The 24,401-nt window shown below is 54.7% G+C and overlaps 2 protein-coding genes across 2 annotated transcripts in view; one reads left to right on the forward strand and one right to left on the reverse strand.

Moving 5' to 3' along the window:
* Positions 1 to 259, reverse strand: part of OGFOD3 (2-oxoglutarate and iron dependent oxygenase domain containing 3) — a 29,019-nt gene extending 28,760 nt beyond the window's left edge. The window contains exon 1 of the mRNA XM_025361339.1: positions 89 to 259. Coding sequence (XP_025217124.1) covers positions 89 to 162 — 74 coding nt within the window. The 5' untranslated portion in view covers positions 163 to 259. The remainder of the gene's footprint in view (positions 1 to 88) is intronic.
* The window catches only part of HEXDC (hexosaminidase D), a 25,112-nt gene continuing 711 nt past the window's right edge, over positions 1 to 24,401 (forward strand). Inside the window, exons 1-12 of the mRNA XM_025361338.1 lie at positions 1 to 412; positions 1,607 to 1,741; positions 6,657 to 6,766; positions 10,757 to 10,844; positions 16,184 to 16,348; positions 18,437 to 18,620; positions 19,429 to 19,500; positions 19,910 to 20,105; positions 22,359 to 22,441; positions 23,696 to 23,774; positions 23,878 to 23,979; positions 24,274 to 24,363. Of these exons, the coding sequence (XP_025217123.1) occupies positions 1,658 to 1,741; positions 6,657 to 6,766; positions 10,757 to 10,844; positions 16,184 to 16,348; positions 18,437 to 18,620; positions 19,429 to 19,500; positions 19,910 to 20,105; positions 22,359 to 22,441; positions 23,696 to 23,774; positions 23,878 to 23,979; positions 24,274 to 24,363 (1,253 nt within the window). The 5' untranslated portion in view covers positions 1 to 412; positions 1,607 to 1,657. The remainder of the gene's footprint in view (positions 413 to 1,606; positions 1,742 to 6,656; positions 6,767 to 10,756; positions 10,845 to 16,183; positions 16,349 to 18,436; positions 18,621 to 19,428; positions 19,501 to 19,909; positions 20,106 to 22,358; positions 22,442 to 23,695; positions 23,775 to 23,877; positions 23,980 to 24,273; positions 24,364 to 24,401) is intronic.

Genomic DNA, 24,401 nt, shown 5'->3' on the forward strand with positions numbered 1-24,401 from the left:
CCAGGCCCCGCCCCGTCAGACCCCGTCCCGCCCACTCCACGGCCCAGTCAGCAGCCGCAGCGCGCGCCCTTCCCCTCCTCGCCGCTACCTGCTCCGGTTCCGGCGCTCGGCCGCTCCGTTGCTCTCGGGCGCCTTGGTTGCGGCCCTCCGCTGAGGCGCCATCGGGCCAGGCCGCCGCAGAGCCGAGCCGGACGCGGGCGCCAGGCCCGGGGACGAACGCCGTGACAGGGAGCGCGAGGCGGGCGCGGCGCAAGGACGCGGGAGCGACGCGCTCGGCCATCGGCCCCTGGCCTGGCGGCCAGGCCCGAGCAATCGGCGGCCGATCTGGGCGGGGCTCAGAGCGGAGGCGGCGGCCGCGGGGGCGAGGTCCGCCTGGTTGCGCCCCGGACCTCGCGGGACCGCGGCGGCGCAGGTGAGGTGCGGGTGCGGCTCTGGCTCCGCGCGCTCGGCCGGGCGGCTGCCGGCTGGAAGCGTTTCCCCCGGTGCCTGTACCTGGAGAGGGACGGCCGGGCTCCCGAGCGGCGCCTCCCAGCGTGGCTGTCCCGCAGCGGCACCGAGCCTGGGGGTGAATATTGTGGGTAACTGGTCGTAGGCGAAGCTGAAAGTGCTTGGTGTCCGTTTGCACCACCGGCCTGCCCTGCTGTGTTACAGAGTCCTTAGGGTCAGAAGCCTCCGAACCCTTGCACGGAACCAGGGGTTGGATTATTGAACTGAATCTGTCTCACATGCAAAGCTTTCCTTTCCTCTTCTCACCGGATCCTTTGTGCTTTCATAGTAGATAGGAAAAATAAATAAGTACATAAGTTTTACCCTTCCCCAGCTGCTTCGTTATCCTTTGGATGCCGCTTTTATTCAGTATAATACTACGCTCAGCTCTGATGCGCTTGGGGGCTTTTTAAAAGTTATTAGCTTACCTTAAATCCTAGACAGTTTTCCCCAACCTGGAGTCAGTTTTGCAGTTTCTTCCTCTTTATAATCAAGCTGATCTGAGCTCTAGAAATACAAATTAGTTTTAATATTACCTAAAATTAGGATAAATTTCCTACAGAAGCACCATATTGTGCGGCTTGATAAGAAAATGTTTAGAGGCTTCTGCCCGACTTTTCACTAGCATAGTACATCTAGTTTAACAAGGTCTTTAAAACGAAGTTGTTTTGCAGTTACTTGTGTTATTATAGATCATAACCATCTTATAAACAAACTGGGTGGCTTGGCCGGGCACGGTGGCTCACGCCTGTAATCCCAGCACTTTGGGAAGCTGAGGCACGTGGATCATGAGGTCAGCAGTTTGAGACCAGCCTGGCCAACATGGTGAAACCCGGTCTCTACTAAAAATACAAAAATTAGCCAGGCATGGTGGTGGGCGCCTGTAACCCCAGCTACTCCACAGGCTGAGTGCTGTTTTGTTTTAGCAGCAAATCACACATAGCAGAGGTCTCTATATCTTAACATGGAGGAAGACTTCTGGTTCATTTTCATGTTAGCAAAATGAGTTTCCTCCGAGTTAATCAAAACTGGCTAGGATCAGAACTGAAACAAAGTATAAGGGGAAAGGCAAAGGGAGAAGCTTCTGCCCCTGTTGATAACTCTTGATTTTCTCCACTAGGAAGAAGTCCCCGAGGAGACTTCCCCATAGGAGTTCACAGAAAATATTGAAATGTCAGGTTCCACACCATTTAAGATGAGATTAGTTCATTTAGACCTTAAAGGAGCTCCACCAAAGGTCTCATACCTCTCAGAGGTAAGGACTCCCTTTCACCTCTAGAGCATCACTTTTTGCCTTGTCTTCATTCTTTAAAGTTTTGAGCAGTTTTCTGTGGAAATAGGTGCCTAGAACACAACCGCAAGGTTCTTGGTGGAGGAAGATGGTGGCAGCAGCGTTGATTTTGAATTTCCCCCATAGCCTCTCACAAAAACGGAATAACCAGGATGACAAAAAAAAAAAAAAAAAAAGAAGAGAGAGGACAAAAGAAACTCATAGCTTCTTTCTTGTGGGTGGAAGTGTGTCTTTCCAAAAAGATATGTTCAAGTCTTAACCCCTGGGACCTGTGAATGAGACTTTATTTGGAAGTAGGATCTTTGCAGATGTAATCAAAATAAGATGAAGTTGTACTAGAATATGGTGAACCCTAATCCAGTGATTGGCATCCTTACGAGGAGAGGGAAATTTAGAAGCTGAGACACACATGGAGGGAAGGCAGTGTGAAGACCCAGGAGGACACCCCACGGTGCCGGCAGCCAAGAAGGTCATGATGCTCCATGAACCCCGAGATGCCAAGGATAGTTGGCAATCACCAGAAGCTATTGAGAAGCAAGGAAGGGTCCTCCTCTGCAGCCTTCAGGGAGAGCTGGGTCTGCTGACACCTCGATTTTGGACTTAGGGTCTTCAGAACTGTGAGAGAATAAATTTCTGTTGTCAAAAACCACCCAGTTGGTTTTTGTTTTTGTTTTGAGACGGAATCTCGCTCTGTTGCCCAGGCTGGAGTACAATGGTGCAGTCTCGGCTCACTGCAACCTCCACCTCCCAGGTTCAAGCAATTCTGCCTCAGCCTCTGGAGTAGCTGGGGTTACAGGCGCCCGCCACCATGCCTGGCTAATTTTTGTATTTTTAGTAGAGACGAGGTTTCACCATGTTGGCCAGGCTGGTCTCAAACTGCTGACCTCACGATCCACCTGCCTCAGCTTCCCAAAGTACTGGGGTTATAGGTGTGAGCCACCGTGCCCAGCCAAGCCACCCAGTTTATGGTCATTTATTACAGCAGCCCTAGAAAACAAAGACACTCTTCAACAAAACTAGGTATCAGGGTGTCCCCACGGATCCCAAACTACAAGTGGGTGGGGCCAAAGCACAGACAGAATAACACCTGTATGGGGTTAGCGGCCAAGCAGGAGGTAACAGAGGAAAGAGGGAAACTCCAACAGTGCTAAGACCAGAGGACCCAGAAAATAGCCTCAAAAGTAAATAAAGGTCTCCCATAGGGAGAAGCAGGGCAGAGTTTTAATGGCTCCCGTCTGAGATTGAGTGCAAAGAGACTTAAAGGAGGGTGTAGGGGAGGCCCGAGGCTGCAAAGCTCTCAGAAATACATAATGAAACTTCCTTCCAGAGGAACAGCGTCCCCCCGCTAAGGATAAAACGGGGAAAGAATCCACATTGAACTGGGCAGGAACAGCGAAGGGAAAGGGGAATGCTCAGGTCCTGGGGAAAGGCGTCCAGAAGAGGCGGAAGTAAAAAAAATGCTGCAGAAGTAGCTACACAGAGCCTGCAGTTTCTAATACCGCATGGCAGCAGTAGAGGAGGGGGCCTTGAGGCCGGCCTGTCAGCATTGCAGACACAAGAGCCTGTTCTTGAAAATGAGCAACAGGCTGGCCATGGTGGCTCACGTCTGTAATCCAGGCACTTTGGGAGGCCAAGATGGACAGATCACCTGAGGTCAGGAGCTTGTGACCAGCCTGGGAAACATGGAGAAACCCCATCTCTACTAATAATACAAAAATTAGCGAGGCGTGGTGACACATGTCTGTAGTCCCAGCTACTTGGGAGTCTGAAGCAGTAGAATTGCTTGAACTCAGGAGGCAGAGGTTGCAGTGAGCTGAGATTGTGCCACTGCACTCCAACTGAGGTGACAGAGCAAGACACCATCTCAAAAAAAGAAGGAAAAAAAAAAAAAAAAAGCAGGAAAGAGTGTTAACATCATACAAAGATAGGTAAGAAAAAGGAAGGCCGGGCATGGTGGTTCACACCTGTAATCCCAGCACTTTGGGAGGCCAAGGAGAGTGGATCACAAGGTCAGGAGATCAAGACCATCCTGGCTAACACAGTGAAACCCTGTCTCTACTAGAAATACAAAAAATTAGCCCGATGTGGTGGTAGGCGCCTGTAGTCCCAGCTACTTGGGAGGCTGAGGCAGGAGAATCATTTGAACCTGGGAGGTGGAGGTTGCAGTGAGCCGATATTGTGCCACTGTGCTCCAGCCTGGGTGACAAGAGTGAGACTCTGTCTCGACAAAAAAAGAAAAAAGATGATCTGAACAGCATTGCAGCAGTGAAGGTGCTCCAGACACACACGCCCACCCAGCAGGAAACACTGTTCCATAATATTTCATAATGAGATAAAAGATGCTCAGAAGATGACGGAAGCTGTGAACAGCATAAATCAGAAATAGAAAAGCCCAGGCCAGGCTCAGTGGCTCACACCTGTCATCCCAGCACTTTGGGAGGCCAAGGCAAGTGGATCACTTGAGGTCAGGAATTCGAGACCAGCCTGGCCAACATGTGAAGCCCCATCTCTACTAAAAATACAAAAATTAGCCAGGCGTGGTGGCAGGCGCCTGTAATCCTACCTACTTGGGAGGCTGAGGCACGAGAATCACCTGAATCTGGGTGGTAGAGGCTGCAGTGAGCCGAGATTGCACCACTGCACTCCAGCCTAGGCGATAGAGCAAGACTCAGTCTAAAAAGAAAGAGAGGCCGGGCGCGGTGGCTCAAGCCTGTAATCCCAGCACTTTGGGAGGCCGAGACGGGCGGATCACAAGGTCAGGAGATTGAGACCATCCTGGCTAACATGGTGAAACCCCGTCTCTACTAAAAATACAAAAAACTAGCCGGGCGAGGTGGCGGACGCCTGTAGTCCCAGCTACTCGGGAGGCTGAGGCAGGAGAATGGCGTAAACCCGGGAGGCGGAGCTTGCAGTGAGTTGAGATCCGGCCACTGCACTCCAGCCTGGGCAACAGAGCGAGACTCCGTAAAAAAAAAAAAAAAAAAGAAAGAGAGACAAGCCCAGAAATGTGGTAACTAGACAAAAGAAGGGTGTAAAAAATTGCCTGTGGAGCTCAGAAATGAATTCCGAAGAAAAAACATTTTTTTAATAAAGACTGAACTATAAGAAGTGTAAAAGTGAGTAGACACCATGGAAAGTGGAGTATTTGGAAACAGATGACAGAAAAGAAAAAAGCAAACACCGAGAGATGAAAAGGCATTCTGACTATTGAATATGGCAAAGAAGACTGAACTTACACACAGCTAATGAAAAGCCGTCTGACTTGGGCTGGGTGCGGTGGCTCATGCCTGTAATCCCAGCACTTTGGGAGGCTGAGGCAGGTGGATCACGAGGTCAGGAGTTCAAGACCAGCCTGGACAACATGGTGAAACCCCGTCTCTACTAAAAATACAAAAATTAGCCAGGCATGGTGGCAAGTGCCTGTAATCCCAGCTACTCGGGAGACTGAGGCAGGAGAATCGCTTGAACCCGGGAGGCGGAGGTTGCAGTGAGCCAAGATCGCGCCATCGCACTCCATCCTAGGGGACAAGAGCAAAACTCCGTCTCAAAAAAAAGAAAAGGCGTTCTGACAATTGAATATGGCAAAGAAGATCCAACTTACACACAGCCAGAGTCCCTGTTTCCGTTATCTGTTGCTGCGTGACAGATCTCCCAAACTTAAGGTCCCCATTCATCACCCCTTGTGTTTCTGTGGGTTGGCTGCATGGTTCTGCTTTTCTGACCAAGGCTCCTCAGGTGGTCACAGCCCCGTAACATCTAGAAACATCTGATGGCCTGTGTGGCCTTCTGTGTCCAGCAGTTCATCGTGACTGCCAGCTGGGACTCCTTGGTTCTCCTGCACGTGTGTCATCCAGCAGGCCTAGCGTGCACCTGTAGTCCCAGCTCCTTGGAAGGCTGAGGCTGGAGGATCACTTGAGCCCAGGAGTTGGAGGCTGCAGCGAGCCATGATCATGCCAGCACACTCCAGCCTGGGTGACAGAGTGAGACCCCGTCTGTTAAAAAAAAAGGCTGGGCATAGTAGCTCACACCTGTAATCGCAGCATTTTGGAAGGCTGAGGCGGGGCAGATCACCTGAGGTCAGGAGTTCGAGACCAGCCTGGCCAACATGGTGAAACCCTGTCTCTACTAAAAATACAAACATTAGCTGGGCGTCAGGGCAGGCACCTGTAGTCCCAGCTACTCGGGAGGCTGAGGCAGGAGAATCACTTGAACCCGAGAGGCGGAGGTCACAATGAGCCGAGATCGCGCCATTGCACTCCAGCCTGGGTGACAGAGTGAGACTCCATCTCAAAAAAAAAAAAAAAGAGAGAAGGAAGTGGGGAGAAGAACGAGGGGGAAGGGACAGCCTTCCCTTTTTCTGAGTACAGCCCAGAAACAAATGAGTTCTGCACCTCTCTCTCACCTCCCCCAGGTGCTGACCCCAACCCTTCAGAGCCCTGCTCCCCCTGTCCCAGCTCCTCCTGCCCCGTCCCCCATGCCTTGCCATTCTCCTTCAGCCTGGCTGCCCTGTCCCCTGTGCCTTGCCAGTGCCTCTCAGCCAGGCTGCCCTGCTGGGCCCCTGTACGTGAAGAGCTGCTTCTCAGTGGCTCCCTGCTGGCCGGGGCCATCCCTCCCAAGCTGAGCCACCAGCACTAACCTGTTGAGTAGCAGCCCTGTTTCATAGCATGTCTCCCCTGCTGTGCAAAATAGTCACTGGAACGGGGAGTTTCATTTGGCATAACATAAAGTACACATTCCGGATTTAAGGTTCCCGGGAAAAATAGGAATAGCAACTCCCACAGTCTCCACAGGCTGAAAGGGAAAGGTCTCCCTGCTGTGGACGTGCCACGTCGTGCTCCAGCGGCCACTTCTTCCTAACCTCTCCCTGTTTACCCCCCAGATTTTTCCTCTGTTCCGTGCGCTAGGTGCAAACGGCCTCCTCATTGAGTATGAAGACATGTTTCCCTACGAGGGCCCTCTGAGGCTGCTGAGGGCCAAGTACGCCTACAGGTAACACCGCCTATAGGTACCACCGCCCATGGCAGGGACGGGCGCGGCGGGAAAGTGGGGAAGGGGGGGTTCCGCAGGGTGGGAGGAGCAGCAACCTGGAGGTGCAGGTGGAACAGTCAGGAAATGAACAGTGGTGGGTACATTCCTTTTTTGTCTTTTTAAATTCATCTCTTTAATTGTAAAAAATAATCATAAAATGAAAACAAAGTTTCATTTCAGTCACTGGAGAGAATTTTGAAACATTTAAAGGGAAAGTAAGCATCAGCAGCGCCCCCTACAGGGAAAAGCTGTATTTCCTGTCTCTGTCCTGCAGGCGTTTCCTCTGTTGACGGGAAGGCCTGGAGAAGGCTGGGCTAGAGAGGGCTAGAGAAGGCTAGAGAGGGCTAGAGAGGGCTAGAGAAGGCTAGAGAGGGCTAGAGAAGGCTAGAGAGGGCTAGAGAGGGCTAGAGAGGGCTAGAGAGGGCTAGAGAAGGCTAGAGAGGGCTAGAGAGGGCTAGAGAAGGCTAGAGAAGGCTAGAGAGGGCTAGAGAGGGCTAGAGAAGGCGGGAGAGGGCCGGAGAGGGCCGGAGAGGGCGGGAGAGGGCGGGAGAGGGCCGGAGAGGGCCGGAGAGGGCCGGAGAGGGCCGGAGAGGGCCAGAGAGGGCCAGAGAGGGCTAGAGAGGGCCAGAGAAGGCCTCCGCATGGGGAGAGGCTGCTCTTCAGGCCACAGTTGAGCCTTGAGTTAGAGAAGTGAAGAATTAAAGGGGAGAAAATCAAAATCAATAAAATCAGGTGTGGTGGAGATGGGAGGCCCCTGCTCAGCGTTAAAATCACAGGTCTCAGTGAAAATCAGTGACAGCCCCAAAGAGAAATGTGCAACGGACACTAACTGGCCAATCCCAAAGGAAGAAACAAAAAAAGCCAATAAGCGTATAAGAAAATGTTAAGGCCAGGCGCGGTGGCTCATGCCTGTAATCCCAGCACTTTGGGAGGCCAAGGTGGTCAGATCACTTGAGCTCAGGAGTTCGAGACCAGCCTGGGCAACACGGTGAAGCCCCATCTCTACATAAAATACAGACATGAGTCACGGATAATGGCATGGGCCTGTAGTCCAAGCTACTCGGGAGGCTGAGATAGGAGGATGACTTGAGCCTGGTGTTAGGTTTTTTAAAGGGAAGGCGAGGGTTAAAGAAAGAGAGGGCGGCTCTACAGCAACACAGGTATGTTGCAGAAACCTACAGAGGTGGGGGACCAGCTTGATGCCAAAGCGCACCGCCGCTGACAGGCTGGGCACTTACAGCCTGGACGGGAGGGGCTGGGCAGTAGGGCTTGCTGCCGGGAAGATGTTGAGAGACGTTCCCATGGTGAGGCAGTTGGGTCCTTGTTCCCGGCAGAATCTGATCAGGATGTTCCTTCAGTTGGGCCGTGGCCCAACAAGGTGTGGTCAGGATGATCCTTCACCCCAGCAAGGTGTGGTCGGGATGTTCCCGGGCCGTATGGTCAGGTGGTCGGGATGTTCCTGGGCCGTGTGGTCAGGATGTTCCTGGGCGGTGTGGTCGGGATGTTCCCGGCCGTGTGGTCAGGTGGTCGGGATGTTCCCGGCCGTGTGGTCAGGATGTTGGGCAGGATCTTGGGCAGGCCGAAGCCCTGTGGAATGTTTCACTTCAGCCTGGGTCTGGAAAATGGCAGGGGGCTTACAAAATGGTGCAGTTTGGATTAACACCTGGGAGCCAGAGGCTACAGTGAGCTGATACTGCACCACTGCACTCCAGTCTGGGCAATGGAGCCAGAGTTTGTCTCAAATAAAAAGAAAAAAAAAACGGAAAGAAAGAAAATGTTAAACCCTCATAGTGCTCAAATCAAAGAAACTAAATCAACAATGTAACACCATCCTGGCTACCAAACTGGTAAGGCTTTTAAAAAAATTGTAAGACTCGGGCCGGGCGTGGTGGCTCATGCCTGTAATCCCAGCACTTTGGGAGGCTGAGGCAGGTGGATCGAGACCAGCCTGACCAACATGGCAAAATCCTGTCTCTACCAAAAAAATACAAAAATTAGGCAGGCGTGGCCAGGTGCAGTGGCTCATGCCTGTAATCCCAGCACTTTGGGAGGCCAAGGCAGGCGGATCATGCGGTGAGGAGATCGAGATCATCCTGGTCAACATAGGTGAAATCCCGTCTCTACTAAAAATGTAAAAAATTAGCTGGGCATGGTGGCAGGCGCCTGTAGTCCCATCTACTCGGGAGGCTGAGGCAGGAGAATGCCCGGAACCCGGGAGGCGGAGCTTGCAGTGAGCCGAGATCACGACACTGTGCTCCTGCCTGGGCGACAGAGCTAGACTCCATCTCAAAAAAAAAAAATAGCTGGGTGTGGTGGTGCACACCTGTAATCCCAGCTACTCAGGAGGCTGAGGCAGGAGAATCGCAGGAACTCAGGAGGCAGAGGTTGCAGTGAGCCAAGATCACGCCACTGCATTCCAGCTTGGGTGACAGAGCAAGACTCCATCTCAAAAAACTAATAACAAATAAGATAAATAAATAATTGTAAGACTCTGTGTTGAAGAGAATGAGAAATAGGAAAACTACCTGCTGGTGAACGTAACGTGACGTCTGTTCCGGGAGGACTTGGCTCCATGTGTCAGAACAACCCACAGGCCGTGCAGCGGTTAGACCGGAAGAGAGGAACAGTGAGCCAGGGTGTGGGCCTGCGATGAGACGGTCAGGCGTTTGCGTTTTCTTCATACTCTTCTAGTTTTCTTCCTACAGTGAAGACGTGTTGTCTTTTGATGTGAAAAAGTAAAGTCCCAGGGTTCCTTTGAAGCTTGAAGCAGGAATATTTAAAGACTTTACATAACTCGGCCGGGCGCGGTGGCTCAAGCCTGTAATCCCAGCACTTTGGGAGGCCGAGGCGGGTGGATCACAAGGTCAGGAGATCGAGACTATCCTGGCTAACATGGTGAAACCCCGTCTCTACTAAAAATACAAAAAACTAGCCGGGCGCGGTAGCGGGCGCCTGTAGTCCCAGCTACTTGGGAGGCTGAGGCGGGAGAATGGCGTGAACCCGGGGGGCGGAGCTTGCAGTGAGCCGAGATCGCGCCACTGCACTCCAGCCTGGGAGACACAGTGAGACTCCGTCTCAAAAAAAAAAAATAAAAGATAAAAAAAAAGACTTTACATAACTCATAAATCTATAGAATGGGTTAGCCTAAAATGGTTCAAACACATACAAAAACTAGAAATAGCTTTTTTTTTTTTAGATAAATTCATAAATGACAGCTCATTTGTGAAAAACAAAGAGGTTGACCCGGGCGGTCAGCCCTTCCCAGGATGTGACCCTCCTGCAGAGGACGTGTGCGCCAGGGATTATTTCAGATTGAGGGCCCTGTGGTGGGCCTGCCCTCAGGCAGCTGCTGACCTAGCTCTGGGTGGACTGTGGCTCCTTCTGTAGCATTTTTTATTTTTTTAAACAGAGTCTTGCTCTGTCTCCCAGGCTGGAGTGCAGTGGTGCGATCTCGGCTCACCGCAAATTCTGCCTTCTGGGTTCAAGTGATTCTCCTGCCTCGGCCTCCCAAGTAGCTGGAATTACAGGTGCGTGCCACCAGGCCCAGCTAATTTTTGTATTTTTAGTAGATACGCGGTTTCACCATGTTGGCCAGGCTGGTCTTGAACTCCTGACCTCAAGTGATCTGCCCACCTCGGCCTTCCAAAGTGCTGGGATTACCGGCGTGAGCCACCGCACCCGGCCTTGAGTAGTTTCTTGTAAAATGTGATGACTTCATTCTCTTGTCGCGGGTTGAAAAGTGAACTGTTACTTGAGGACATGCTAGAACATCATCTTCCCAAATTTTAGAGCAGGTGCCTTTCCAGAAACCAGGATATCTGTCAACCTTTGTGGAGTGAGGGCCTCACCGTTTCTGGAGAGCCCCCTAGGGCCTGACGAGGAAGGGCTGGGGGCATGTGGACATCACGTGCTCCCCACGTGACCCTCTCTGCATGAATTTTGTCTCTTTAGCCCCTCTGAAATCAAAGAAATCCTGCATCTGGCTGGACTCAATGAGCTGGAGGTGATTCCCTTGGTGCAGACATTTGGACACATGGAGGTGAGTGGCAGGAATGGAAGTTACCTGTTACCTAGTGCCAGGCGTGGAGTCCAGGGGCTGCAGGCTGGGCCAGGCTTGTGCCCAGGGGTAGGTGCAGCAGGTCTGTGGTTGCAGGCAGCGCAGCTCAGCACAACTCAGAGAGGACTTTGGTCTAGGAAGTCCCTGTCTGACTCGGCCAGAGCTGCAGGTTGGGGCAGGCTATCTGCCTGAGGAATGGAAGGAAAGAGCCAGAAAGGGGGTCCTGGAGGCTGGGAGGTGGTTTCCTTTTTGACTTGTATTCATCAGAATATTATGTGAGGTAAAACACAGTATTAAGGAAAGAAAAGGGGTTTTTCAGGCCAGGTGTGGTGGCTTACACCAGTAATCCAGCACTTTGGGAGGCCGAGGCTGGCGGGTCACCTGAGGTCAGGAGTTTGAGACCAGCCTGGCCAACATGGCGAAACCCCGTCTCTACTAAAAATACAAAAATTAGCCAGGTGTGGTGGTGGGCACCTGTAGTCCCAGCTACTTGGGAGGCTAAGGCGGGAGAATCGCTTGAACGCGGGAGGTAGAGGTTGCAGTGAGCCAAGACCACGCCACTGCACTCCAGCCTGGGTGACAAGAGCAAGACTCTATCTCAAAATATATATACACACACACACACACACACATTTTTATATATATATACACACACATATATATACACATACACATGTGTACACACATATATACATACATATATACACATATTCTTTTATATATATATTTTTTATATATATGTACACACACACACATATTCTTTTTCACATCTGTATCAAACAGACAGGAAGTGATGCAACATTAACCACCACAGTTTGATTTAACGGCTCTTAGGTTCCATTTATTTCTCTAACAGATACACCATTCTGGTTTCTATTTCCACACACCGTGGGAAGGAAGGTTGTTTTCACTTACACATGCCGGTGTTCTGGGCATGCCACCGAAGTTCCTTCCCACAGCTTGGTCCTCCGGCCTTTCTAGTTGATTCTCCCCATCACACTCTGCCTTAGGGCCTGGCGAGCGCTCTTAGCCTCCTGCCACCTCTACAGAATGTCTCTCCCAAGGCCACCAGGGTCCTCCAGGTCACTAAGTCCAGGGATGGTTTTCCGGCTGGACCCCTCGGTAGCTTCTGGCATCCCCAGCTGCTCTCCTGAGCCCCACACTTTCCGGCTTCCCCCGCCTCTGACTGTGCCTCCTCGGTGTCTATTTGCATTTGCCTTTCTGTAGCTGGCGGTCCCCAAGGCTCCTCTCGGCCCCTGTCCCCACCTCCCACTCTCTCTAGATGGTGCCATCTCTGCTCCTGCTTTCTCTTCGTCTTCCTCTTATTCTGTCTGCACCTCAGCAACTCCAGACCTCCTGGGTTACAGACCCTCATCCCCAGCTTCCTGCTGGTCACTTCCACTGAGGGGCCTCCTCCAGCCTCTGGTGTGCACACGGTCAGCACCACCACCCACCCGCGCCCTGACCCTTGTTGGTTCTGCTGCTGCTGCTCCTCCTCCTCCTCTGTCATGCAAGCACCACCCCTGTCTAAACCACCACCAACTCGCCATGAAACTCTCCTAACGGGTCTCCCAGGGCCACTCTGCCCCTCCGTGCCGCTCTCCCCACCGCAGCAAGTCACAGCACAGCTCTGACCACTCACACCTGCCATCTCCTTAAAAGACACTGTTGTCAGGGCAGAACTGATTGCCACAAAGCGGGTGGCTTAAGACAACAGAAATGTTCTCTCAGTTCTGGAGACCAGACATCCAAAATCAGCGTGTCGAAGGGTTGGTTTCTTACTGAGGAAGACCCTCCATGTGTATATTTGCTATTAGTATACCCTTGTGTGCTAGTTTTTGAGACAGGGTCTCGCTCTGTTTCCCAGGCTGGAGAGCAGTGGTGCAATCTTGGCTCACTACAACCTCCGCCTCCCGAGTTCAAGTGATTCTCCTGCCTCAGCCTACTGAGTGCCTGAGATTATAGGCGCCCCACCACACCCGGCTAACTTTTTGTCTTTTTATTAGAGATGGGGTTTCAAGATGTTGGCCAGGCTGGTCTCGAACTCCTGGCCTCAGGTGATCCGCCTGCCTCGGCCTCTCAAAGTACTGGGATTACAGGCATGAGCCACAGTGCCCAGCCTAGTATACCTCCTTGGTATGCTAGAAATAACTGCTTGGGTGTATTACCCATTTTTTTTCAACTTGCGTTTTTAAGGTTCTTTATATGTCCTAGATGCAAGTCCTCTGATGGAATTTGCAGGTATTTTCTCCCAGTGTGGAGCTTACATGCTTTTGGTGGCATTTCTGAAAACTTGTTGTGATCACCAGATCACAGAGATTTTTCTTGTGTTTTCTTCTAAAGTTTAACTTGTGTGCATTTTTCATTTAGATCTATGATCCATGTTGAGTGTGGTATTTTTATTCTTTCTCCAGAACCCTTGAACGTTCAAGTTGTCTTGAGTCACAGTCTCACTCTGTCACCCAGGCTGGAGTGTGTGGCACAATCACAGCTCACTGCAGCCCTGAACTTCTGGGCTCAAGCAATCCTCCCACCTCAGCCTCCTGAGCAGCAAGGACTACAGGTGTGCACCACCACACCCGGCCAGTTTTTTTATTCTGTGGAGATACCAGGTCCCACCGTGTTGCCCAGACTGGTCTCGAACCCCTGGCCTCAAACAGGTCCCCCACTTCAGCCTCTCAGAGTGCCAGGGTTAACATGTGTGAGCCGTTGCACCTGGTCCCATTTTGAGTTAATTTTTTTGTTTATTTTCCTTTTTGTGAAGAGTGGGGTCTCACTATGTTGCTGGGCTGGTCTCAAACTTCTGGGCTCAAGTGATCTTCCCGCCTCTGCCTCCCTAAGTGCAATTTTTTTATTTTTTTATTTTTCTTGAGACAGAGTTTCGCTCTGTCGCCCAGGTGGAGTGCAACAGCATGATCTCGGCTCACTACAACCTCCACATTCCGAACTCAAGCAATTCTCCTGCCTCACTTCCCAAGTAGCTGGGATTACAGCGCCTGCCACCACGTCCGGCTAATCTTTGTCTTCTTCGTAGAGATGGGGTTTCACCATGTTGGCCAGGCTGGTCTCGAACTCCTGACCTCAAGTGATCTGCCCGCCTCGGCCTCCCAAAGTGCTGGGATTACAGGTGTGAGCCACCACACCCAGCCTCCTTTCATTCTTAGAATATATTCATAGTAGTTTTCTTGAAATATTTGATAAATTCTATATGTGGGCCCACTGAGAGTCAGAGTCTGTGAACTGGATTCTACTTCCCAGTTTATTTGCACATCTCAAAATTTTTGGTTGAGAACTGAACATTTCAGTGAATACATTATAGCAAAGCTGAATGTTTACTCCTTTCCCCAGTGGCTGGTGATGGTCGTTTTGTTGTTTTCTAGCAAGTGGTCTGCATTTAACCTGCAGCACCTGCCCCCGGCCGTGTGTGCTCGCTGATGTCTGTGCTGAGATTTTTGGTTCTTATTTTTACGTTTTATCCTGGCTTCCTAGGTCACCCCTCTGTCTTCATAGCTGGTTGTCAGCCGAGGGTCTGGGCAGAGGTTGTGCTCCCACACCTTGAGCCCACAGGCCTCCTCCCCTTGCCACAGGGCTGTGTGTGGGCGGTGGGGGGTGCACCCCCAGGTTCGCGCAGTTCCCACCTGGCCCTCACAGGTCCCTGCACGTGTGTGTGGCCCCCGTCAGCCAGGCCTGAGGACAGTGTGCAGCACCCTCTGGCTTTGTGTTTCCAGGGTCACCCATTAAATCTCCAGCCAGTCTTGGCTCTCCCCAGGAGGGACTGACCCTCTGGTAGGCGGAAGACACGGTCTTTTCTCCAGTTGCTACTTCTTTTTTTTTTTGAGACGGAGTCTCACTCTGTTGCCCAGGCTGGAGTGCAGTGGCCGGATCTCAGCTCACTGCAAGCTCCGCCTCCCGGGTTCACGCCATTCTCCTGCCTCAGCCTCCCGAGTAGCTGGGACTACAGGCGCCCGCCACCTCGCCCGGCTAGTTTTTTTGCATTTTTTAGTAGAGACGGGGTTTCACCGTGTTAGCCAGGATGGTCTTGATCTCCTGACCTCATGATCCGCCCGTCTCGGCCTCCCAAAGTGCTGGGATTACAGGCTTGAGCCACCGCGCCTGGCCTCCAGTTGCTACTTCTACTAACTGTGCCCCCAAAAGGAGTGGGTTTTTACCCAACCTCAAGTTAAGTCTGCCCCTCTGGCAGCAAAGCTGTGGTTTCCACACTGAGGGGGAAGGGGGCAGTGAGCAACCATAGGCCGAGGCCACAGAGTCTCTGTTCTTACGCAAAGTTATACAAAGAAACGTATATTTCCTACATAAACGTTTTTCTCTTTTTTCTTTTCAGAGACAGGGTCTCACTCTGTCACCCAGGCTGGAGTGCAGTGGCGTGATCATGGCTTACTACAGCCTCAACTTCCTAGGCTCCAGTGATCTTCCCGCCTCAGCCGCCCAAGTAGCTCAAACCACAGGCAGGTGCCACCACACCCAGCCACTTTTTTTTTTCTTAAACTGATTTTGTTTTTAAAAAATTTATGGCCGGGCACAGTGGCTCACGCCTGTAATCCCAACACTTTGGGAGGCCGAGGTGGGTGGATCACAAGGTCAGGAGATCGAGACCATCCTGGCTAACATGGTGAAACCCCGTCTCTACTAAAAAAAATACAAAAATTAGCCGGGTGTGGTGGCGGGCACCTGTAGTCCCAGCTACTTGGGAGGCTGAGGCAGGAGAATGGCGTGAACCCAGGAGGCAGAGCTTGCAGTAAGCCAAGATTGAGCCACTGTACTCTAGCCTGGGCGACAGAGCCAGACTCCATCTCAAAAAAAAAAAAAAAATTAGGCTGGGCGCGGTGGTTCACACCTGTAATCCCAGCACTTTGGGAGGCCAAGGCAGGTGAATCACTTGTGGTCAGAAGTTCAAGACCAGCCTGGCCAACATAGCGAAATGCCATCTCCACTAAAAATACAAAAATTAGCTGGGTGTGGTGGCACATGCCTGTAATCCCAGCTACTGGGAAGGCTGAGGCGGGAGGATCACTTGAACCTGGGAGGCAGAGGTTGCAGTGAGCCAAGATTGTGCCAGCCTGGGCGACAGAGTGAGACTCCATGGGGTTTCACCATGTTGTCCAGGCTGGTCTCAATGCCTGAGTTCAAACATTCTGCCCACCTCAGCCTCCCAAGGTGCTGGGATTACGGGCAGCACCTGTGCCTCTGTGCCTGGCCTAATGTTTTTGTATTATCCGTAGATTTGAAACAGAAGCCCCAGGTGGGCAGAAGGAGATGAGCCCAGTCCTCCGCCCCCAACGTGAGCTCCTGTCTCTCCACAGTTCGTGCTGAAGCATGCGGCCTTCGCCCACCTGCGGGAGGTGGGCCCCTTCCCCTGCACCCTGAACCCCCACGAGGCGGAGTCCCTGGCACTGGTGGGCGCCATGATCGACCAGGTCCTGGAGCTGCACCCAGGCGCCCGATGGCTGCACGTCGGGTGTGACGAGGTGGGTGCCCTCACCCCAGCTCTGTGCAGGACACTCTCCCCTGTCATGGCTTGTCCTTTTAAATAGGAAAATCGTCCAGGCACTGAGGCCTAGAGCCAGGCTTGTTCCCCTCGGGGAGCCCCGTCCAGCATCTTCCCTGGGTGGATGGACGGCCTGGCACGGGACAGCCTGCAGAGCCCGAGGGAGGCGCCCTCGTGTCAGATGAGACCACCCGGGGCAGCTGGGTTGGCAGAGGCCTGCGGGTGGCGGGCAGGTTCACCCCCCAGGACCAGCAGTCAGCGCGAGTCAGGGTACAACTCGAGGGACACCCTTTCATTGCTGAGAGGAAGGAAGTTCTGCATTTGGACCCTAAAGCACCCACTGGAAAAGGTCGTCCCCAGGCGGTGCCGGAGACGTGCCCCCTCCAGCCCAGTGAGTCCCCACCCTCGCCCCTCCCTCCACTCACTGGACTCCAGCTCAGTCAGGGCCTGGGCAGGGTGCGGAGCTGAAAGGACAAGGGTTGGTGCCCACGGGGCTGGGAGGTTCTGCAGGGCTGTGGCTCACGGGGAGCCCAAGCTAAACATTTTAGCTCCAAAAGTTTCTTTTTGTTTGAAGGAAATCGGAGTGTGTAAAATGCATATAAGTTTTACCATTCTAACCATTTTAAAATATAGGCTGGGTGTGGTGGCTCACGCCTGTAATCCCAGCACTTTGGGAGACCAAGGTGGGTGGATCATCTGAGGTCAGGTGTTTGGGACCAGTTTGGCCAATGTGGTGAAACCTCATCTCTACTAAAACTACAAAAATCAGCTGGGTGTGATGGCGGGCGCCTGTAATCCCAGCTACTCAGGAGGCTGAGGCACGAGAATCGCTTCAACCCGGGAGGTGGAGGTTGCAGTGAGCTGAGATCACGCCACTGCACTCCAGCCTGGGTGACAGAGCGAGACTCCAGCTCTAAATAAATAAACAAACAGGCCGGGCGCGGTGGCTCACACCTGTGATCCCAGCACTTTGGGAGGCCGAGGCAGGTGGATCACCTGAGGTCAGGAGTTCGAGATCAGCCTCGCTAACGTGGTGAAACTCCGTGTCTACTAAAAATACAAAATTAGGCCAGGTGTGGTGGCATGCACCTGTAATCCCAGCACTTTGGGAGGCTGAGGCAGCGGATCACGAGGTCAGGAGATCAAGACCATCCTGGCTAACACAGTGAAACCCTCTCTCTACTAAAAATACAAAAAATTAGCCGGGCGTGGTGGGGGACGCCTGTAGTCCCAGCTACTGAGGAGGCTGAGGCAGGAGAATGGCGGGAACCTGGGAGGCGGAGCTTGCAGTGAGCGGAGATCAAGCCACTGCACTCCAGCCTGGGCGACAAAGCGAGACTCCGTCTCAAAAAAAAATTTTTTTAAATAAAAATACAAAATTAGCCAGGTGTGGTGGTGGGTGCCTGTAATCCCAGCTACTCGGGAGGCTGAGGCAGGAGAATTGCTTGAACCTAGGAGCCGGAGCTTGCAGTGAGCCGAGACGAAGGTTGTGCCACTGCACTCCAGCCTGGGCGACAGAACAAGACCCTGTCTCCAAAATAGTAAGTATAAACGTCAGCACCTCTTCCACATATTCATGGTGTGGACAATCACCCCAGGCTGAAGCCCCGCACCCACCCCCAGCCCCCGGCGACCATGGTCTGCTTCCCGTCTTGGTGGATCTGTGCGCCTGGGCATTCCACGGGCACCGAGTCACACAGTGTATGACCTGTGTTCCTCTGGGCCGTTGGCCGCCAGAGCTTGGCTCTCTGTTGAGGCCGAGCCGTGTTCATGGTGGAGGACGCTGCCCTATGCTGGTCCGTCATGGGGGATGGACCCCTGTGGTCTCCGCTTTGGCGGTTGTGAGAAGAGCTGCTGTAAACATTCACAGGAAACCTTGAGTAGAAGTTCAGGGCTCAGTGAGGAAGACAGGGACACGCTGGGGGTGGTAAGCAAAGGCTCCCAGCCCCTCCCCGGCCTCCTCCCCACAGGCAGCAGCCCCTCTCCGTCAGGGTATGGTGTGAACCCCGGACCCTCCCACTGGTGTGCAGGGCTGCCAAGGCAACCCCGTCCCGCTCCTCCCTTGCAGGTCTATTACCTCGGAGAGGGGGAGGCCTCGCGCCGGTGGCTGCAGCAAGAGCAGAACAGCACAGGGAAGTTGTGCCTGTCACACATGCGGGCAGTGGCCAGCCACGTGCAGACCCGGCGCCCCAGCGTGACACCCCTGGTGTGGGACGACATGCTCCGAGACCTGCCTGAGGACCAGCTCGCAGGTCGGCCAACGGGGTTGGGGGAGGGGTGGGCCACTGACCTGCCCAAGACCCACGGCTTCAGAGAGAGAAGGTGCTGTAGGAAGTGGGCCCCAGGGTGAGCCCCAGCCCCACACAGACCTGCCACAACCACCTCCTGCATCCCCCCAACACCGGGTCTGAGTCGTTTCCTAGAAGCCGTGGAGGTTTGGTCAGGAGAGCACGGGCCTGCCCGGTCCTAGAGGGCTTGGGAGTGACCCGCCCTCGTGGCAGCCTCCTCCAAGGCCAGCCCTGCTGGAACTGGGGGCCGAGGTTCCCGCTGGCAGCTCCTCCAGACCCTGGGCCCTGCTCACTCTGCCTGAGGCTTTGGGATGAGCTGCTGAGTGCCTTTCTGGGCCAAGAGGTGGTACTCAGACACCTGGCCCTGTTCCACACAGAGCCCTGAGGCTCAGTGAGCCCCATGGCAGAGCTGGGAGCCAGGGTGTCCTAGGGCCGTGCTGGCCTGGCAGCTCCCACCCACGCATGGCCACATAGATGACTTAGAGTGACCTCCATTCAGCCACGTGCTCCAGCTGTGCCTGTGGCTCATGGCCTGGTAGAGCAGCAGCGGGAGCAGGGTCGCTGCAGTGGGCGCTGGCTTGGGAAGGCGCTGTGTGTGGTTGTGGCATTCATTGTCCAAACCCAGCATAGTACCAAGTCTGTCTTAAAAAGGTATCTACGCTCACACTTTCAGGCAAATCGAGAACAGGTGGGTCCGAGGGGCTGAGGGTGTGGTCTGGGTGTCTCACCAACCTCATGTCCGCTCTGTCCGCTCTGTCTGCTCCGTCTGCAGCATCCGGGGTGCCGCAGCTGGTGGAGCCGGTGCTCTGGGACTACGCGGCCGACCTGGATGTGCACGGCAAGGGTCAGTGCCAAGTTGGGGGTGTGTTGTCGTGGCCACATGACTGGGAAGGCCATCCCTGGCCCTGTGACCCTGCAGCCCAACTGCCCAGCCTAGGGCCTGCACAGGTAGAGGCCAGGGCACAGCTCCAGCAGACCCCAGCCCTGCACCGGTGCCTCACCTCCCCATTCTACCAGTGTTTTCCACCAGTGTTTTCCAGTGAGCAGGTGAACCAGGGGCCACGTAAGCTCTGGAGTCTCCCTGACTGGGACCCAGGCCGGCCACCTACACTCTGGAGTCTCCCACGCTGGGACCCAGTGGCTGTCACTGGCGGCTCCCATGTCGGCTCTGGGTATAGCCCCGGGAGACATGTCTGGGGCCACGTCGGCCGCCTCCCCGGGAGCCACTCACCTGTTTGCTTTTTCTCACTCAGTCCTCCTCATGCAGAAGTACTGGCGGTGCGGCTTTCCGCGGCTGTGGGCAGCCAGTGCCTTCAAGGGTGCCACAGGGCCCAGCCAGGCCGTGCCCCCCATCAAGCACCACCTCAAGAACCATGTGCAGTGGCTGCAGGTGGCAGGCAGCAGGCCCACGGACTCACTGCAGGGCATCATCCTGACCGGCTGGCAGAGGTAAGCCCTGGCCAGTCAAGAGGGTCCAGGGCAGCTCTGGTGGTCACCACATCGGCCTGTCCAGCGTCCGCTGAGGGCCTTCCCAGGTCGGTCAAAGGGGAAGCAGCCCAGGCCTCTGAGAAGAGCTGCAGGAGACAGCCATGTGGGGTTGGGCCCCACACGCCAGAGCGGCCACAGAGGGTGCTGCTCATGTGTTCAGGGTCACAAACACGTGGTCCCCAGCCCCCATGCCGCCCGTGTGCACTGCACCTGAGGCTGTGTGTGTATGTCTTGCTTGTGGCACAAGGGGGGGTTTCGGTTCTTTCAGGATTTCACTCAGTTGTTAGAAATGCCATCTCAATTCAGACCCCACAAGAAGGTTCTCGGGTCTCACACACGAAAGAATTCAAGGCCAAGCGCAGTGAGGGGAGGTCACCAAAAGGTGCTCAGTGACAGAGGTAGGGCCCTTGGAAGGCCAGCACAGGCGTGCCTGGCTCTGTTTTCCGTTTTTCTCATATCAGGGTCTTGTCTATGTAAACACTAAGCTGTGCTCCCTGTGGATGGGGCCAACAGTGTGACAGAATGTGTCACTCCATGGGCTGAGCACGGTGGCTCATGCCTGTAATCCCAGCACTCTGGGAGGCTGAGGCAGGTGGATCACCAGAGGTCCGGTGTTCGTGACCAGCCTGGCCAACATGGTGAAACTCCATCTCTACTAAAGATACAAAAATGACCCAGGTGTGGCAGCATGTGCCTATGATCCCAGCTACTCAAGAGGCTGAGGCAGGAGAATCACTTGAACCCAGGAGGCAGAGGTTGCAGTGAGCCAAGATCACACCACTGCACTCCAGCCTGGGCGACAGAGCAAAAGTCTGTCTCAAAAAAAAAAAAAAAAGAATGTATTTTTCTATGGATTTAGAGAAAACTGTCCTGGACATTTCAGCGTGTAGCCTATGGAAGCCCAACTGTGGTGACCTAGAAGGCACATGCTGTCATGGGTGTGGGGATGCCAGGGCTGTCCGCTGTTGTAGGAGTGGCCCCTGCAGGTGTCTGAGCGCTTCCTCAGCTGTAAACATCCCGTGACTGTGGGTCCTGCCTGGCAAGGATGGGCCTTGTTAGTCTCATGAAGGAGCTGGGCCTCCGTGGCGTCACCCTGGCGCTCCCAGGTCCCTGCTTCCCTGATGACACCATGTGAAAAGCAGAGCTACAGATAAACCCCTGGTCGCCGGCCAAGTCCTGACCTTGGGTCTCATCTCAAGTTAGAGGGGTGGGGGGCAGATGGCGCAGGTGCCGTGGGCTAGGCAAGCGGCTGGAAGCAGGACCCCGCCAGGGACCCCGTGCCCTGACCCACAAGGCTCAGATTCGATGGAGTCAAGAATTTCATGGTGGGGACCGCAGAGCCTGGTGGGCCAGCCTGCTACAGGGGCAGCTCACAGCTGCCATGCATGTGCACAGCTGGCAGCGGCTCTTTAGAAGCTTCCAGATAGTTCCCACTGTCCTGTTGGGATACAGCTCTGTCTGCACAAACTAGGACCGTCCATAGAGCAGGGCGAGGCTCCTCCGCCCCAGAGGGGCGGTACATCCTTCAGACGAGCCTGGGGCTGTGGCGTCAGGCATCGCCCAGCCTTCGCCTGTGCTCACACCTGGGGCGGCGTCTGTCACCCACTTCACAGCTGAAGAAACTGAGGCACAGGCAGGTGGAGGCCCCCTATCCGGCAGTGGGAAGCCCTGACTCCCACCCCAGCCAGGCTGAGGCCCCCCAGCCCTCGCTTGGGACAGATGCTGCCGCTGACCTGCTGCCTGCCAGGCCTGATCTCGCACCCTCCTCGTGGGGTCTTGGGGAAAAGCTGCCGCCCCCACCAGCCAGACAGGAGGCAGCCAAGGGAGAGGGTGGGCAGGAGAGGCCCAGAGGCCCTAGGAGGGGGGCGTCAAGGGCAGCCCCCAGGAGCAGGAGCCTTTTCTCAGAGGCCAGAGGTGCTGGGGGGAGGGACGATGACTGGCCACCCACCCAAGGCCCACCCAGAGTTCCCATGGCTCTGGAAAGCATCGCAGCAAGGAATCCCCACGCTCTTCACGCGTCCGGTTTCTAGAACGGAGTTGATGTGAGAGCCCTGCCGCACAGAACCTGTCTTGGAAACCCTGGGCCCCGTGGGTTGAGGGGGTCAGGCTGCCCCCATGGCCCTGGAACAAGAGCAGGGATGTCCCGAATCAGGGCACCTGTGTCAGGCTGGTGGGGGTGGGCTGTGGAGCTGAGCGCCCCTCTCCTGGACCCAGGTACGACCACTTCTCCGTGCTGTGTGAGCTGCTCCCTGCAGGAGTCCCGTCCCTGGCCGCCTGTCTACAGTTGCTTCTACACGGTATGTCTGGTCACCCCAAGCCCCGCCGGCTCCTCCCAGAAAGACCCGGAGGGCAGGAGGCCAAGCACCCAGAGCTCCAACCACCCTGCTGGACCGTGGTGGTTCTCACAGCAGGAGGATGGTCTCACTGCCCCAGCTTAGCCACCCGCCTGCCCTGAAGTCCACCCAGGCTGGGCCTGCACCCAGGTCTCCAAGCCTAAGCCCAAAGCAGGCTGGAGAGTGGCGCGGGACGCACCCCTCAGACACAGTGAATCCGCAGAAATGCGTGCAGGTCGGACGTGGGGAGCAGCTCCACCTTTGCTGCACACACATCCTGCACACCTGGCCGAGCAGGTGTGGGGCGCAGGCGCCCGGCCCTGGAAGGCCCTGCACGGTGGACCCAGCACTTACACTTCAGGTTGCCTGAGGGAGTAGCAGGACCTATGGGCAAGGGCAGGCCCTGGGAGCCCCTTGGGGTCAGCAGGGGCTTGGCCAGATGAGCCGTGTGCATGGAAACTCGCAGGCCACACAGGAAATTAGCAACTGCATGGTGCTGACACAGAAAGAAAAATGGCCGAGACGCGCTGAGCAGGACCCATGGGCGTGGCGGCCCAGGGAAGAGGGTGTAACCAGTGAGGACGCAGAATGAGATCAGATTGACTTAGCTGCTGAGTCTGAACTGCTTAGAAAAGGGCAGAAACGATAAAAGCAGACACTCACGTGCCCCACACTAAAGAGCTGCGTTAATATGGATGGTATTTACAGCGTCCCTTGCCCACAGCCCCACCCGCCACCCCTGGGACTGGGGCACTGCCCTCCGGCCGTCAGCCTCTTGCAGCGAGTATATCCATGACCAACTCGGAGATCTGTCCACGCTGGTGCCCACAGGCCTCACGGGTTTGTTTCGGGTGCTCTAGAATATTCCGTTGATTGTGTGAACCACAGTGGCAAACGCTGCATGAGCCCTGGACACCTGTGCGGGTTGGGCTGTGCCCAGCAGGAAGAACCACTTGCTGTCTGGGTGTTGCTGCCGGCAACACAGTCTTATTTCTGTTTTCTGATTTTTTAAATAACGAATGTATTTCACATGTTTAAAGAGAAGCAGCAAGCCCATCTGCCCCCAGGTCCCCTTGGGGCCGGCATACGCAGGGCTGGGCCTGGCCAGTGGCTCTCCATGCCGCCCGCCCACTGCCCCAGCACCTAGGCCTGCAGGTCCCAATGTAGCCCCTGCCCTCCTCCACAGGCCCCTCCAACTGCCCCGCTCTGTGATTTCAGGAGGATTTGATGGAGATGCTAAAGCGAAAGTGGAGAACCTTCTTGGGATTTCCAACCTGGAGATGATGGACCCTGTTAGGCAAGCACCCTGCAGCCCTCCCCGTCCCATTTCCCCCCTCCCCGTCCTTCTCTCCCCTTCCCCCGCCTGTGGAGACAGCTGTTCTCAGCAGGGCTCTCTGCAGGGAGGGGGCTGGCTCTTTCCCTGGCAGCAACATCCTTGCCCTTGTCACACAAGTCAGCCTCCATCTGCGCAGCTCTGTGGACGCGCTGCTGGAGGGCAACACGTGAGTGTGGGAGGCAGGTGTGGGTGAGCGGGCAGGCATGGGGCGGGTGAGGGGCAGGTGTGGGTGAGGGGGCAGGTGTGGGTGGGAGGCAGGTGCAGGTGAGGGGCAGGTTCACAAGCCCCACCCCACCCCCAGGCACAGGAGGAGGCAGCCTCATCTTTCACAAGGACTTTCTGGGGGACATAAGACTTAGAAATGTCTACCCCACTCTTAAAACATTTTCTGTATTACTGTAAAGCTGCCCCATGGCTGCCTTGGTAGCCCACGGCACACCCGTATGTGGATTTGCCCCAGGTACGTCATCGGCTGGTTCAGCCCCTACCACCGCCGGCGGAAGCTCATCCACCCAGTCATGGTTCAGCACATCCAGCCCGCAGCACTCAGGTGAGACCCTAGGCTCTTACAGGCTGTGTAGCCATGGG

The sequence above is a fragment of the Theropithecus gelada genome, chromosome 16 (genome assembly GCF_003255815.1).
Source record: "Theropithecus gelada isolate Dixy chromosome 16, Tgel_1.0, whole genome shotgun sequence".
Lineage (NCBI taxonomy): Eukaryota > Metazoa > Chordata > Mammalia > Primates > Cercopithecidae > Theropithecus > Theropithecus gelada.